Here is a 14,264-nt window from a genome sequence, read left to right as displayed (position 1 = left end):
TCCTCTCTGGCCCTTCTAAAAAACTTTTTTAAAATTATTTTTCCAATTTAAAAGGACTTGCTAAGATTTCTAACCACCACATTTACATAACTGCCATATGCTCTCCCTTCTTTCACATTTTTATGAATGAACTGCTATATTGATAACTAAGGCAAAGTCTTCCACCCTTATATTGTTTTTAGTCAAGAAATCAGCCAACATTCTCTGTTCACTTTTTTTTTTTTTGATCAAATATTGATTCTCTGTAGAATCATTCCCTTTAAAAACCATGCCTATCCTTTTCAACTCCATATTTACTACCTAACACCATGTGTCTTCACATCTCATTTATCACCTCCCATTCTTTTTGGAACCCCTCTAATCAGGCTTTTTCTTCTACCACTTCACTAAAATTATTGTTAAGATCACCGGTGACATCTTAATTGCTAAATCTAGTGGTCAATTCTCAGTCTTCACTTTTCTTGATCTATCAACAGTATTTAACACAGTGAATCACTCTCTCCTCTTTGAAAGACTTTATTTACTCAGTTTCATAATATCATGTTCTCTTTGTTTTTCTCTTACTTTTTAGTCACTCCTCCTCAGTCTCCTTTTCTGACTCCACCTTTTTGCCCAGTTTCTAAATTTATGAGTGCCTCCCAAATCTTATACCTTTTCTGTCCTTTATCTACACTCAACCTCTTAGATATCTCATTTGGGACAACTCCTAAATTTATATTCCCAGACCATATCTCTCCTTTGTACTCTGGGTACAATTGCAGTCAGTTCTGCTATAACAGTTATATGGAGAATGCAAATTTGTTCCAAAGTGATTATATTAAAAATAATTTGAGCATAATGCTAACTTAAAAATTGCTTTGACATGTCAATTTTGTTCGATTATATATATGTTTCTCAGATGCAGGGAGTTTAATTTTGCCGTATGTGTTTTTTAGGTGCTGAATGTTTGTTTGTTTTGATTTTCTGTTTTTGTTTGTTTGGTCGATTATATATATATATATATATATATATATATATATATATATATATATATATTTCTCAGATGCAGGGAGTTTAATTTTGCCGTATATGTTTTTAAGTTGCTGAATGTTTGTTTGTTTTGATTTTCTGTTTTTGTTTGTTTGTTTGTTTGGTCAGAGAACTATACCAGGCAGAGTGAATGCTCAAAAAATTTTGTTAAATGAATGCATAAATGGGTTCAGGAGGTCCTGTAAAGTCAAGGGAAAATAAATGCAATTTTTTTGTACATATGTAATTTTCAAGGGAGAGAGATCATGCTTTATCTGGATTTTGAAAGGGACCCCTAAGTATCCACAAAAATCTGAGTAATATTATAATTCTAACAATGATCCATTAGGACGTTACTTATCCTTCACATGTAGTTTATGTTACTTAAAATGTTCATATAGTAATTATAATGCTTAAATATTGTGTTTATGAATTTTTAAAAACAAATCCAATCATTTAAAAAAAACTAATAGAACTTGGCATTTAAAGTGATAATAGTGCTAATACTTTTGTTTTTGCTGATTTTATTTCTTTAAATTAAAAAACTCATTTTTATTACAAATGTAATATGCATTTATCATAGAACATTTGGATTCCTAAAAACTTGTACATTTGTTTATAATTCTATCATGTAATGTTAGTATTTTGCAGTATACTGTTTAAGTCTCCTTCCTATACATAACAGTCATAGATGAATTATTTTATAGATGGACAAATCTTTGTTATATTAATAATAATCTTTTTGTTCTTTGAAAACTTTAAGTATTATACATAGTACCAACTAAATTTTCTTAAATGTAAAAATTAGAATTAAAGGAAAAGCAAAACAGTTTACAGAACAAATAAAATGGATGCTTAAAAAAGTCCTTACAGAAAAAATAATACTTAATATTCACAGAACTTTATAGTCCTTTATTAATACCAGTTCTGTTCTTATTTTGAAAAATGTTATATATTTGTTGACTCAGTGTCTAAGGCCAAAATATTCTAGAAATAGTAAATCAGAAGTGGAGAACAGAGTGACTGGTACAGGCAGTCACACTAACAATAGTGAGATAGAAGCTTGACAAAAGTTGAAAGAAGACAGCTATGTAGAGACTGAATTAAATATACTAAAGTTGAGCGATATGAGGCCGTTCAATATGAAGCAAATAGCCCTAAACAACAGCTCAATTGCTGCTGCGCTCATGGTTTACAGCCACTAAAATATAAATCATAAATATCACTGGGGTGGGGTGATTGTGCTGTATTCTCTGGGTTAAGAAGTAATCCAGGTAGTCAAAAACAAACAAAAAAAGTATTAAACTTTCAGATACCGGAAATATTTGGCTCTTTAGAATGATACACTTTCCAAGGATTACTATAGTTAAAATATCGGCTTCTGTATTAAAAAGTATATGTCTACAAGTGACTCATTAAAGATCTGTTAGTAAAATGTGTAACTCAAAGAGAAGGAAGAGGGTGCATTCTTTAATTATAATTCTGATCTTTGTAGCTGGTTAATGAAGACAAATTATATGCCTAATTGAAAGATTTATATGTAGATTATGGGGAAATGAAGTAATTATTAGGGTTGTATCAGAATTCTGCAGAAAGATATATATTCATATCTGAAGGAATGGAAATGGAGACTATCGCAAACCTCCTTGTCATCCTTAATCTAGGATGAGCCAACATTTCAGAAATGGAGTGGGCCCATACCTCATAGACACCAATCTTCAAGAAAATTCTAGGTCAGTCTTATTTGAACTGACTAAATGTTTGATATGAGTGTTAAAAAACCAAATCCCTGAACTGTATTTTTCCATATGAAACTTGTAAATAATAATGAAAGCTTGAAATTATAAATCTCTTTGATAAAAGATAGTAGGTAGAATGTTGTCTAAAATCTGATATGTTACCTGATGCTTGCACATAAGCACAACTAATTCTTGTTAAAATGGCAGCTGAAATTCTTCTAAGCCTTTCTCATGATAATCCTCTATAGAAAAGGAGTGTCTGAATTGTCATAGCTAGTACAGTAGATAATTTTATCCATTTCTTGTTAAAATTATACATTAACAATTTTTCATTTGCTAAAATTACTATAATTCAAAGAAAAATTACCTTTAAGGCTGTTTTGAACTTCTATTGCTATATCGAGAGCATTAAAGGGCAGAACTGGTTCGTTGGCAATTTGTAAAATCACTTCTCCTGAAAGCTGAAAGAACAAGAAGATGAAATGCTAGCATTCAGTTTTAAGGGTTTTTATGTGTTTGCTTTTCATCATTTTGTACATTCATAGATCCAGAGTAGCACAAACATAGATGGTAGAATAGAATTTTACAAAATCTTTTTCTTTTAAACGTTTTTTATTTTTCTAAAAGAAAAAAAAACTCGGTATCTTTTTCATGTCTCAGAATTATATAAAAATATAAAATTTTATTCCTTTTTTAGCTAACTGTTGAGAAATTGCTTCCTTTGTTGGAGTTATAATGTTTAAACTTTAAAACAATTCCTTATAAAACAGTTCAGAATGTCACAAGATAAAACAAACAGAGAGGAACAGAAAATCAGTACCTGGTTATTGAACCAAGTCAAACTCCAGACAAGATTAATAATCAATTTATTTCATTTAAAATACAATCCAATCTAAAAAAAGTTTTGTTTAAAAATCTTAGGTACTATTTTCCTTAATACTTTACTATATTTCTAAAAACTCCAAAATCATCAAAACTAATATCATTTATATATCTTTGAGGTCAATGTTTATATTTTGATTAAAAATAAATAAAATTCTAAATGGCATTTCCAAAACTCATACCTGGAATTTTCATACATGCATATCCCCCACCGCAGCACTCCAAACTGTTTGAAAACCAACATATATGCTACAGGTGAACTAGCATCTGCTTAACAGACTGAACAAGTTATATGCATTTACATACATCACATAGGAACTCAGGACCGTCAGTAAATGGTACTATGACTCTCCCTTTCTCTTTCAACTGATCTTTAATATTTATCTGGATTTAACAAATGTCTCTGTGTATCTTACAGCCCTAAAGCTGGCACACGGAAAAACATGGCCGTGTTAACATTATTCATAAACTACTAAAGATTGTTAGTGAAAAAAAATATTGTCATGTGAAATTACACAGGGGAAATTAGCACACTAACCTGAGACAGTATAGAACACATAAAAGGGTAATATGATGTTAAATATTCAAATCTACATAATCGACAAGGGTCAAATTCTATTTTATATTTAAAAGTTATATTTCCCAATTGTTTAGGACCATTTATATCATGATAAAAATATAGTTCAACTTGATCTTCTATATGCTTGGAGAAATACAGTTCTTAGAAATAAAAAAAGAAATTTTGATATCCCTTTATTTTTCTGAGATATTTTTCTCTCAAGCCACCACTCCTCCTCCATTGCCTGAGGTGTCTTTGCAGAGTTTAATCCCCAGCATAGTGAGCACAAAAATCCTGGGAAACTGCCTATTCTGATTATGTTGCTTTTCAGAGAAAAAGCATTATCTGCAATAAGTTGATATGAATTCTGTTTCTAGTCCACCCCACCCATCCAAATTATGTAAGGAACTCCAATATTTGGAAATAAGTTATTTGAAAAAGAAATTTTTAAAGAAGATTAAGAAGCGTTACGGTTTGTTGTTCCAATTTGCACTGGATAATAGAAAGTACAGAAAAGACATGTTTTGTTTACACTTTTGGAATCTGGAAAACACACATTACCAAAGATTAAAATGAAAGAATGGGGAGGGAGGGGAAAGGCGAATTCTCTGTGCACTGCCAGAGAAAGTTGTTTTGTTTTGCCTTTTTGAGTCATTTGGTAGTACGAACAACTGGAATATAAGCCAGCCATCTTCTATTTCTTTCCAAAAGGACCTGGCACCAAAATTGGGATTTCTAAGTCAGCTGGCATATGATGGACTTAGACTAAATCAGCTTTATTTGCAGCTTCATAAGCAAGAGGGGGATTTGTGTGTGCCTTCCCATGAAGTGAAAATAGAGAGACGTACTGCATACTCTTCTTACCCACTTTGGAATTCACTCATACTCAGGACAACACAACCTTCCCTTGCATTTATATAAGTCCTCATTCTTTTCAAAGTGCTTTATACCTAAATATCGTATTTCATTATCTTGACAAACATAGAGGCAGGTAGTGAGGGAATTAATTCTATTTTACAAACACTGAGTGTAAGCCTTACTAGGAGCTGGTCTAAGATGATGACATAGGAGTCTCCTTAATTCATCTCCTCTCATGGACACTACTAGTCTACAGCTATACACAGGAAAATTCCCTCTGGGGGAAAAAAAAGATCCAAAAAAGGGCTGAGTGATTCCTATAAATCAGGCTAAAGAGAAAAAACCCATATCAAATAAGGTAAATAAGAAAATCTGAGACACATTCTGGACCTAAAATCCACTCCATTATAAGAACATTAAATCAGGAAGAGGCTCACAACTCCCAGCTTCTCCCTGAAAAGAGAAAGGTTTGGATACAATATCTACTACCCTGGCTTTTAAGACTTCCACCTGAGGGACAGGCCCCCAAAACAGCTAGCCCTCAAAGCCAATAAGGCTTGTGTTCACAAGACTCACAATGCTATAGCAAACACACAATGAAAAAAGAGTTTTTACATAGCTTGTAAGGACTAGCTGTGGCTCTCCCCACAGAGCTCAGTACAGAGGCAGCAAGCAAAAAATGCCCATTTCTAAGTCTTTTACTAAAAGAGGCCTATCTGCATATCTTAAAATTTGTAGCTGGAGGATCAGGCTCCTAATTTAATACACATCTAGGAGCCATCTGAGACTGGCAAGTGCCATTTTTGGGTTCTCCCTGTACTCTCCTCCAGGTCACTGGCGTCTCCATGAAAGAAGCTTGTGATCATGTCTGGCGACTGGATTTTGTGGCTGCCACCCAGTGGAAGCACCCCTTGATCAACTGGCTATGGTGGCCCCTGCAGCTTACATTCACGGGTGCCACAGGATGTAGCAAACAAAGAAACACTTCATAATTTGCTATCACTCCAGGGCTCAACACAGAGGGAACAGAGAGAAATGTCCATCTTACTTTTTTTTTTTCCCTTGGAAGGTGTTTATTTACATACTTCAAATGTTGCTGCCTGAGGGTCTGGCTTCCAATCAGCCTGTATCTAGGAGCTAATTGGGACACTGGCAATTTTTGGCACACCCTCAACTACTGGGAGATATGAAGAACACAGGAAGCTTGGCTAATCTCAAAGGTCTGAAAAACAACCAAGAGCTAGGCTAAATAATAGGGTTCACCTTCTACAGATTATTCCATAAAGACTGCGAGAAGTAGCTGTTTTATCTAATGCACAGACAGAAATCAACACAGAGAGTCAAGGGAAATGAAGAAAGAAAGAAATATGTTTCAAATACAGAACAAGATAAAACTCCAGAAACAGATCTCAATAAAATAAAGATAAGGGATTTATCTGATAAAGACTTCAAAATTATGATCATAATAAACTTGCTCACCAAGATCAGGAGAACAATGCATAGACGGAGTGAGAAATTCAATAAAGATAGAAAATTTAAGAAAATACCAAACATAAGTCGCAGAGGTGTATTCAGAAATACAATAACTGAACTTAAACATTCAATAGAGGAGTTCAACAGCAGACTAGTTCAAGCAAACAAAAGAATTGACAAACTCATTGCCAGGGCAGTGGAATTCATCCAATCAGAAAAGCAAAAAGAATGAAAAAGAGTAGAGATGGCTTAAGGGACATATGGGACACCATCAAATAAATCAATATTTGCGTTATATGGAAACCGGGTAAAGAAAAAGAGAAAGGGGCAAAAAATTTGTACAAAGAAATAAGGGCTGAACACTTCCAAAATTGGAGAAAGAAACAGAGATCTAGACCTAGCAATCCTAGACAGTTTCAAAAAAGACAATCCAAAAAGACCTATACCAAGACACACAATTAAACTGTCAAAGTTAAAGACAAGGAGAGTATCTTAAAAGCAACAAAATGAAAACAACTTGTTATATACAAAGGCACCTCCATAAGATCATAAGCAGAATGTCATCATAAACTTTGCAGGCCAAGAAAGGTTGGGATGAAATATTTAAAGTGCTGAAAGAAAAAAAGCCAGTCAAGGTTATTCTAGGTTATTCTACCAGGCAAAGTCATCCTTCAGAATTGAAAGAGATATAGAGTTTTCCAGACAAGCAAAATGAGAAGTTCATCACCACTAGATCAACCCTACAAGAAATGTTAAAGGGAGTCCTTCAACCTGAAACAAAAGGATACTAATTAGTAATAGGAAAACATGAGAAAGTATAAATATTACTGGTAAAAATAAATATATAGTTAATTTCAAAATAATCTTTAATGACAACGAGGAAATTACTTTATAAAGCCAGTATAAAGATGAAAACACTAAAAAGGTTAAAAATAATAAAATAATTAAAACTACAATATTTTTAATGGATATACCAGCTTATGGATGTAAATTGGGACATGAAAACATAAAATGTGGGAGAAATAGAAAAGTTAAAATTAGAGTTTTAGTATGCATTTGAATTTAAGTTGTTATCAGCTTAAAATAAACTATTACAAATATTAAATGTTTTACAAAAACCCACGGTAATCACAAACCTATAAAAGATATACAAAAATAAAGGAAAAGGACTCAACACATATCACTGCAGAAAATCATCACATCTCAAAGAGAGCATAAGAAGAATAAATGCACAAAGGAATGGCAAAACAGCCGGAAAAGAATGAACAAAATGGTAATAGTAGGTCCATAACTATCGATAATTACCCTTAAATGTAAATCTACTAAATTTTCCAGTGAAAAGATATAGAGTGGCTGAATGAATAAAAACACAAGACCCAACTATCTGCTGCCCATGAGTGACTCACTTTGGCTTTAAGGACATACACACAGACTGAAAGTAAAGGAATGGTTTTCCATTCCTGTCTTTTTGATAGCGCACAAATGAAAACCCAAAGAAAGCAGAGGTAGCTATACTTGTATAAGAAAAAGACTATAATAAGAGACAAGAAAAGGTCATTATATAATGATAAGGAATCAATCCAAGAAGAAGATATGGCATTTATAAATGTTTATCCACCTAACATAGGTGAATCTACATATATACAGCAATTATTATTAACAAAACTGAAAGGAGGAAATAGATAGTGATACAATAATAGTATGGGATGTCTACATTCCACTTTTGTGGAAAATCCATAAGGAAACATGAGACATAGACCAGATGGACTTAACAGAATTTTATAGAGCATTCTAACGACAGAATATACATTCTTTGCAACGCACATGGAACATTCTCCAGAATAGATCATATGTCAGTCCACACAAAAAAAGTCTTGCTTTAGAAAGACTGAAATAATATCCAGTATTTTGTTGTTGTTGTTGCAATGGTATAAAACTAGAAATCAATGACAAGAAGAATTGGAAAATTTGAAAATATCTTGAAATTCAGGATAGTAAAGTTTCTCATTGGCTCAGGCTGCTTAAGTTCATGACATTGACAATTTTGTGATCCCTGACAGCAAGAGCTGTGGGGGGTGGGGGCAGTCTTGAGTGGCTGCAAGGGCTATTTGGACCCTCAGAGGCAAAGGACTAGGGCAGGTGGTGATGGTGGCCAGAGCCAGTGGTATGCACATGCTTGTCTGTGGAGCTGGCTGCAGGTGTCTGCATGGTGGCAAGGGCTGACTACAGGCACTCACACATTGCCAAGGGCCTCAGCCAGTGTAAGGCTGGGGCCAACTGTGGGTACATGAGCAGCTATGGGACCTAGGCTGTCTGTGTGCTTTCATGTGGTTGCAGGAGCTATTTGTAGGTCCACACACTTTGCTGAGGTCTAATGATAGCAGTTAGTGTCGGCAGCATGCGGGTCTACACTTTAGTATACTGCAGATGCATGCGGCAGTACAGGCCTGTGACGGGGGTCAGGACTAGTTCTGGGCACACGAAGCGCTGTGTGGGCCTTGGCTGTCAGCATGCACTCATGTGGCTGCAGGGTCTAGCCATGGGTGCACTGTAGAGGCTGGTGACAGGAGTCAGGGCCAGCAGTGTGCAGGTACATAGCTATACAGGGGTTAGCTGCTGGTGTACATGGAGATGTTGGCCAGTGACAGTACTTGGAGCTTGGTCCCTTTGTGCTGTTTCTCAAAAGGCTAGAGAAGCTAATCACTCATTCTGCTCTATATTTTTCTGCAGTGAGAACTCTGGCCAGCAATTTCCCTCTTGGCACTGAACAGGGCTGTCCCGGGGAATAGGATGATACAGGCAAAATGAAACTGTTTATACTACATTCTTTGTGTAACTATTCTCAGATTATTTTGCTCCACTGTATTACTGAAGTTTCTAATGGGGGATTCCTGAGCTCCCCCAGAGCTATTTTTGTTTTTGCATGGCTTTCGAATTATTGTTCTTTGTGGGAAGATGGAGGCTGGGATTCCTATTCTGCCATCTTGGTGACATCGCTTTCCTGAGTTATCTGAAATTCCATTATAATAATTTTACAAGAACACAATCTGTGTCAAAATCACTGTGTTCTTTCTCCACTCTTCCCTAACCATCCTACCCCTGATCAGAGAATAAAAGAATACGTTGAGCAACAATAACAACAAAATGTTTTAAAAAGTGAAAGCTCTCAAAAAATAAAAGGATTATTTTATTGAAAAATGAGTCCATGAACACCACACTCAAAGACTTTCCTCTCTTATTAAATAATATTGATAACTAGAGTTAGTGGTTTCAATGGTATTAGGCAAGATCAGACTGTTGAAAGATAATAATTTTAATAAAGCTTTTCTTCTAGATTTTTAAGGATAATAAAGGCTAATTATAGCTATCCCATATAAAAATTTATCTTTCTTCAGCCTGAAATTTTAGCTTTATTTAAAGATTTAAAAAGTGTTTTTAGAAACTTATTAAAGGAAAATATACACTCAAAACCTTTTTTTTTTCTTAAACTTTGTACCTAATAATTTGTTGCCTTTTTGCTTTGTAGGGAGGTATTTTTATGTTCTCTTTGTCACAGTCTTTCCCTTACCAGTCTAGAGAGAGAGGGTAAAAAAAAAGATTTTATTTACTAAATTATTAATATTTAGAATAGGAATACTTTCCTCCCTCAATTATTATATCTTATTGACAAGTACAGTTACTGTATATCAATAAATACTTTGAATGAATTTTTTTTGTTAATTCATGAACAATGAAGTTGGCCATAAATAGGTTAACTAAAGCAATACTAACACCATGGTTCTATAATGTAATTTTAGTTATAGTAAACAGGTGGTTTCTTCCATTTTTATAATTCTAAATTAAAATAACCTTAGTTCATACCTCATACTTAAGCTATAAATTAAACTATCATAGTGAGATTGTTTTATGTCCTCGGTCAGACAGAAAACACAGTATATCCTCATTCTAGAAGGTAGTGCTGTGAGATAATCATAATACCTATTTTATAGGTTAGTGTGAGAAAGAAATTGAGAGAGACTGGGTTGCTATGGCATAGTGTAACATAATATGACAAGCAGTAGATGAATCATGAACCATCTCACTAGTAGCTATTGAGCTTTTATTGTGTAATCGTATGGGGGAGAAAAGAGAAATGTAAGACGGTTTCCTTCCCTTAGGACTTACTTTCCTGATAGAAATAAGTCATACCATTCTTACAGAATTGGAATAAGAAGTTAACAGTAGAAAACTAGTAAACATAAACCTTTGTTTCCTAGAAAGCATCATTTTTTTATTTACACATTAAACACACCATGCAATTATACCAAGTGTACATATTCCAGATGAGGGGAATAAAATGAGCAAACAGCCTTGGGGTAGAAAGAAGTATAGGCTTTTTAGAGAAACATGAAGAAACCAGTATGACTACAGAGGAGTTGAAGTGGAAAGTAAGTTTGTATGTGGATTGTATGAATCAGAAGTTTGTATGTGGGTAAGGAGTAAGAAAACCCTAAAACTCAACCAAGTCATATGGCCCTGATTCTGTGATTTGTAGGGAGCCCTCCCTTCTTCCCTTAACTTTCACAGCAATAGAATTATATGTTAAATTATGGTCTGATGTGAGTCTTCATAACATGATTTTGTGGTGCATGGTAGCTTTCAGGCTATTATGTTCATCCCAAAGTGACCTGACTCTGATTTATGTCACTGTATAGTACAGAATTCCCAATTTAACAACAAATACACTGTGGATAACAAACTTCAGGGCAACCAACCATGGGCAAGGGGACTCAGGTATCTCAGAGATGAGCAGAGCAAGAAGCAGCCTTCCGCACCTCAGGATTACTTTTCAAAGCTGTGATAGCAGAGGAGAGGAAGCAAAGATATACTCCTGACATACCCAGCCTACTTTCCCAGCAAAAGGAGAAATGAAATGGCATAACACAAAATTAATGCACAAAATTTGTGTACCCCTAATGCGGCTAAAATTCAGTATTAAGAGTCTCATTATCTTTCATTTGGAATGCTCTACAACCCCCATAATAGATCTAAAGTTTGCTTCTATCCCATTCACTACATTATAGCTGAACTATCATGCAGTTACTTATTCAAAATATATTTCTGTGGACCCCCAAAACATACCTATCCATGTCACTTTCTATTGCTCTCTTTAGCTATAGCACAATTGATGGTATCTAACAATTCAAAAACCTATAATCTGGCAAATCTATGGGAAAAATTACTTGAAACTAAAACTATTATAGAAAATCAAGGACTTTTCAACCCCCAAACTATCAAGATACATCACAGAAACCAGTGTGCAAAACTTAAATGCTACAACTGCTCCCTCAGTGCTCACAGAGATTGGCCTGGAAAAGCTGTGTGTAGAAGTGGTGATACCAGTCCCTTGGAAGAGAGCTCTGGTTGTTGCCAACAGATGACAGGTGTGAGGGCTGCTTTCCATGGAGACTTTTTAAAAAATATATATTATTGGGGTGATATTGATCAACAAAATCCAATAAGTTTCAACTGTACAATTCAACAGTATGTCAAAGAGGCCACCATCCAAATGGGGGAATATATTTGCAAATAATGCCTCCAATAAGGGCATAATAGCCAAAATATACAAAGAACCATGGAGAGGTTTTGATGGGATATTTAGGAGGTCTTGCCAAAGGCCTTGTACCCGCTGTTCTTCACACATATTTTTGAAGTGCAATAGCAGGAGGATAAAGAGATAAAAACATACAGAATTGCTAAGCTTCCAGGGAAGAAATGGTTTGAGACTCCACCTTTAAACAAACAAACAAACAAACAAACAAAACATGCTTTCCTTAAGATTTCAAAGATATTAGAATAGTTTTGCTGTACTGAGGTAGTCTCAAATAAAATTCACTGATAGTAAAGGATATAAAAAATCACTTTAGAATTCCAGAAGCTACTGAGAGGGAAATTTATTTGAAAGAGGAGACGGATTCTAACCAAAAGAAATATATGGGATATTTGGTTCCTAAAATTTCTGGCTGTTGTTAGGAACTCCTTGTGACGGATTCTGTCTGGCCCATGGATCTAGTACAAGGAAAGTATTGTGAATTTAACCTATGTTAGCAAACAGAGATAAACTCGGGAACCCATCATCTTTGTACAGTTGAATGCCTATAGATACCATTAGGGGAAGGAAAGCTCTTTTCTCTCTGGCACCCTGAGAAATTTCTATTTCAGTTACCACCATGCCTCCTACAGCCAAAGGCTGAGTGAGAATTCTGGAACACATAGTTTGTGCACTGGAATATGCTTTCACTGCAGAGATTTTGTAGCTGACAGACTATGCAAAAACTCATTGGATCCCTTGGGCATGACAGGAAACTGGTGGGATATGGAGTAAAGAAAGGAGATATAAATGGAGTGTGTTTTTACAGTAATTTAATTTGCTTATTAAAGAGATAGGCCTTTAATTTGTCCTCCAAATTGAGAGATACATTCTTTACAAACACACACTAAACACCTGTGACTGCCAGGGCATTAAAAAATAAGAAGACAACCTCTGCTGGTAGGAACTATTTGTAAATACAAACTTCCTGATTCTAATCCTCTTTTCCAGCCTCAGCTTCTTCTATAAGTCCCATCTCTTCTCTGTGTCCTCAGCCTAAACTCTGACCGAACAACCTGGAGTTTACCATGAGCCTTACTTCAGGTTCCTGTGGAAAGAGACTTTGAGACAAAAGTTGAGAGCAAGTAGTTCATTGAGAGGTGAGGATAGCATAAGGAGAAGAGATAAGACAGGGAAGACAGCCAAGAGGAGGTATTTTATTAAGTCAGCTATCACTGTGGATGATTGATTGGAATTCAGACCTGCTGGAGAAAACCTGAGAGCCACTATAAAATAGGTTGCAGAAAATTTTCTCCTTCATGTGGCAAGGGAGCTGGTATTGACTCCCCACCTCCCATCATGCATTAGTGAGGGTTGTTTCATGGAGGTATTAAAACTTTAACCTTTCTGTACTATTGTACACTGGCAGCTCTCCATGTCTGAAGAAAACCTAAAGCAAAAGGATGCAAATCTGTTGCTAAAATAGAATTCACATTTTCTATTCCTTGACAAAAGTAACTGATAGAAAATTTTTTCAGTGTTAAGATATCTTTTCTCTTTCAGTGACTGTCATCACCCATTGTTATTAAGTTGTAGCAGAGATTAAATTGGAAATAATCAAGTTAGTTTACTGGTATTTTATAATAATTATTTTTTCATGCATGTAGTCATAGTTTTCACTTTGTACACAATTGTTACTACTGCTAGTCATATTGTTCTTAGAGTAGAAGCAAAGTATATTAGCATTTCTTAGGTCATTAAAAAAAGACACTTTAGGATGCCAACTTTCCTTTTTATCATGTTTAGTAGTAATTTGCTTATGTATGTACTGATTGACAAAAAATTTACGTTTCTTTATTATGTTTCACTAATAACTTCAACGCAATGCTAATTATAATAATAGCAGCTAACATTTATGAGCTCTTGTCATGTGTCAGGCATTATTCTAAATTCTTTACATGAATTTAATTCTTAGAATAGCCTTATTCTATTTTGAAGATGAGGAAACTGAACTACTGCTCAGTTAAGTAACTTTTCCAACGTCATTTAGGTAGTACATGGTAATTTTGAGATTTGAGGCCAAGTATTCTGGCAGAGAATCTGAACTCCTACACTAAATTGCATCTTTTTCTTTCCTTTCAAATCCCTCACCTAATTTTAACAAATCAGGTATACC

The 14,264-nt window shown here is 34.8% G+C and overlaps 1 protein-coding gene and 1 pseudogene across 2 annotated transcripts in view; one reads left to right on the top strand and one right to left on the bottom strand.

The window, feature by feature from the left end:
• Window positions 1-14,264, bottom strand: part of NAALADL2 (N-acetylated alpha-linked acidic dipeptidase like 2) — a 798,563-nt gene that overhangs the window by 44,542 nt on the left and 739,757 nt on the right. For both annotated transcript variants that reach the window (XM_016156514.2, XM_016156436.2), the window contains exon 12: window positions 3,115-3,208. In XM_016156514.2, the coding sequence (XP_016012000.2) occupies window positions 3,115-3,208 (94 nt within the window). The remainder of the gene's footprint in view (window positions 1-3,114; window positions 3,209-14,264) is intronic.
• LOC118601592 overlaps window positions 8,918-14,264 on the top strand; it is a 45,205-nt pseudogene continuing 39,858 nt past the window's right edge.

This window comes from Rousettus aegyptiacus, unplaced genomic scaffold (genome assembly GCF_014176215.1).
Source record: "Rousettus aegyptiacus isolate mRouAeg1 unplaced genomic scaffold, mRouAeg1.p scaffold_m13_p_4, whole genome shotgun sequence".
In the NCBI taxonomy this organism is placed as follows: domain Eukaryota; kingdom Metazoa; phylum Chordata; class Mammalia; order Chiroptera; family Pteropodidae; genus Rousettus; species Rousettus aegyptiacus.
This window is presented reverse-complemented; position numbering and strand designations above follow the sequence as displayed.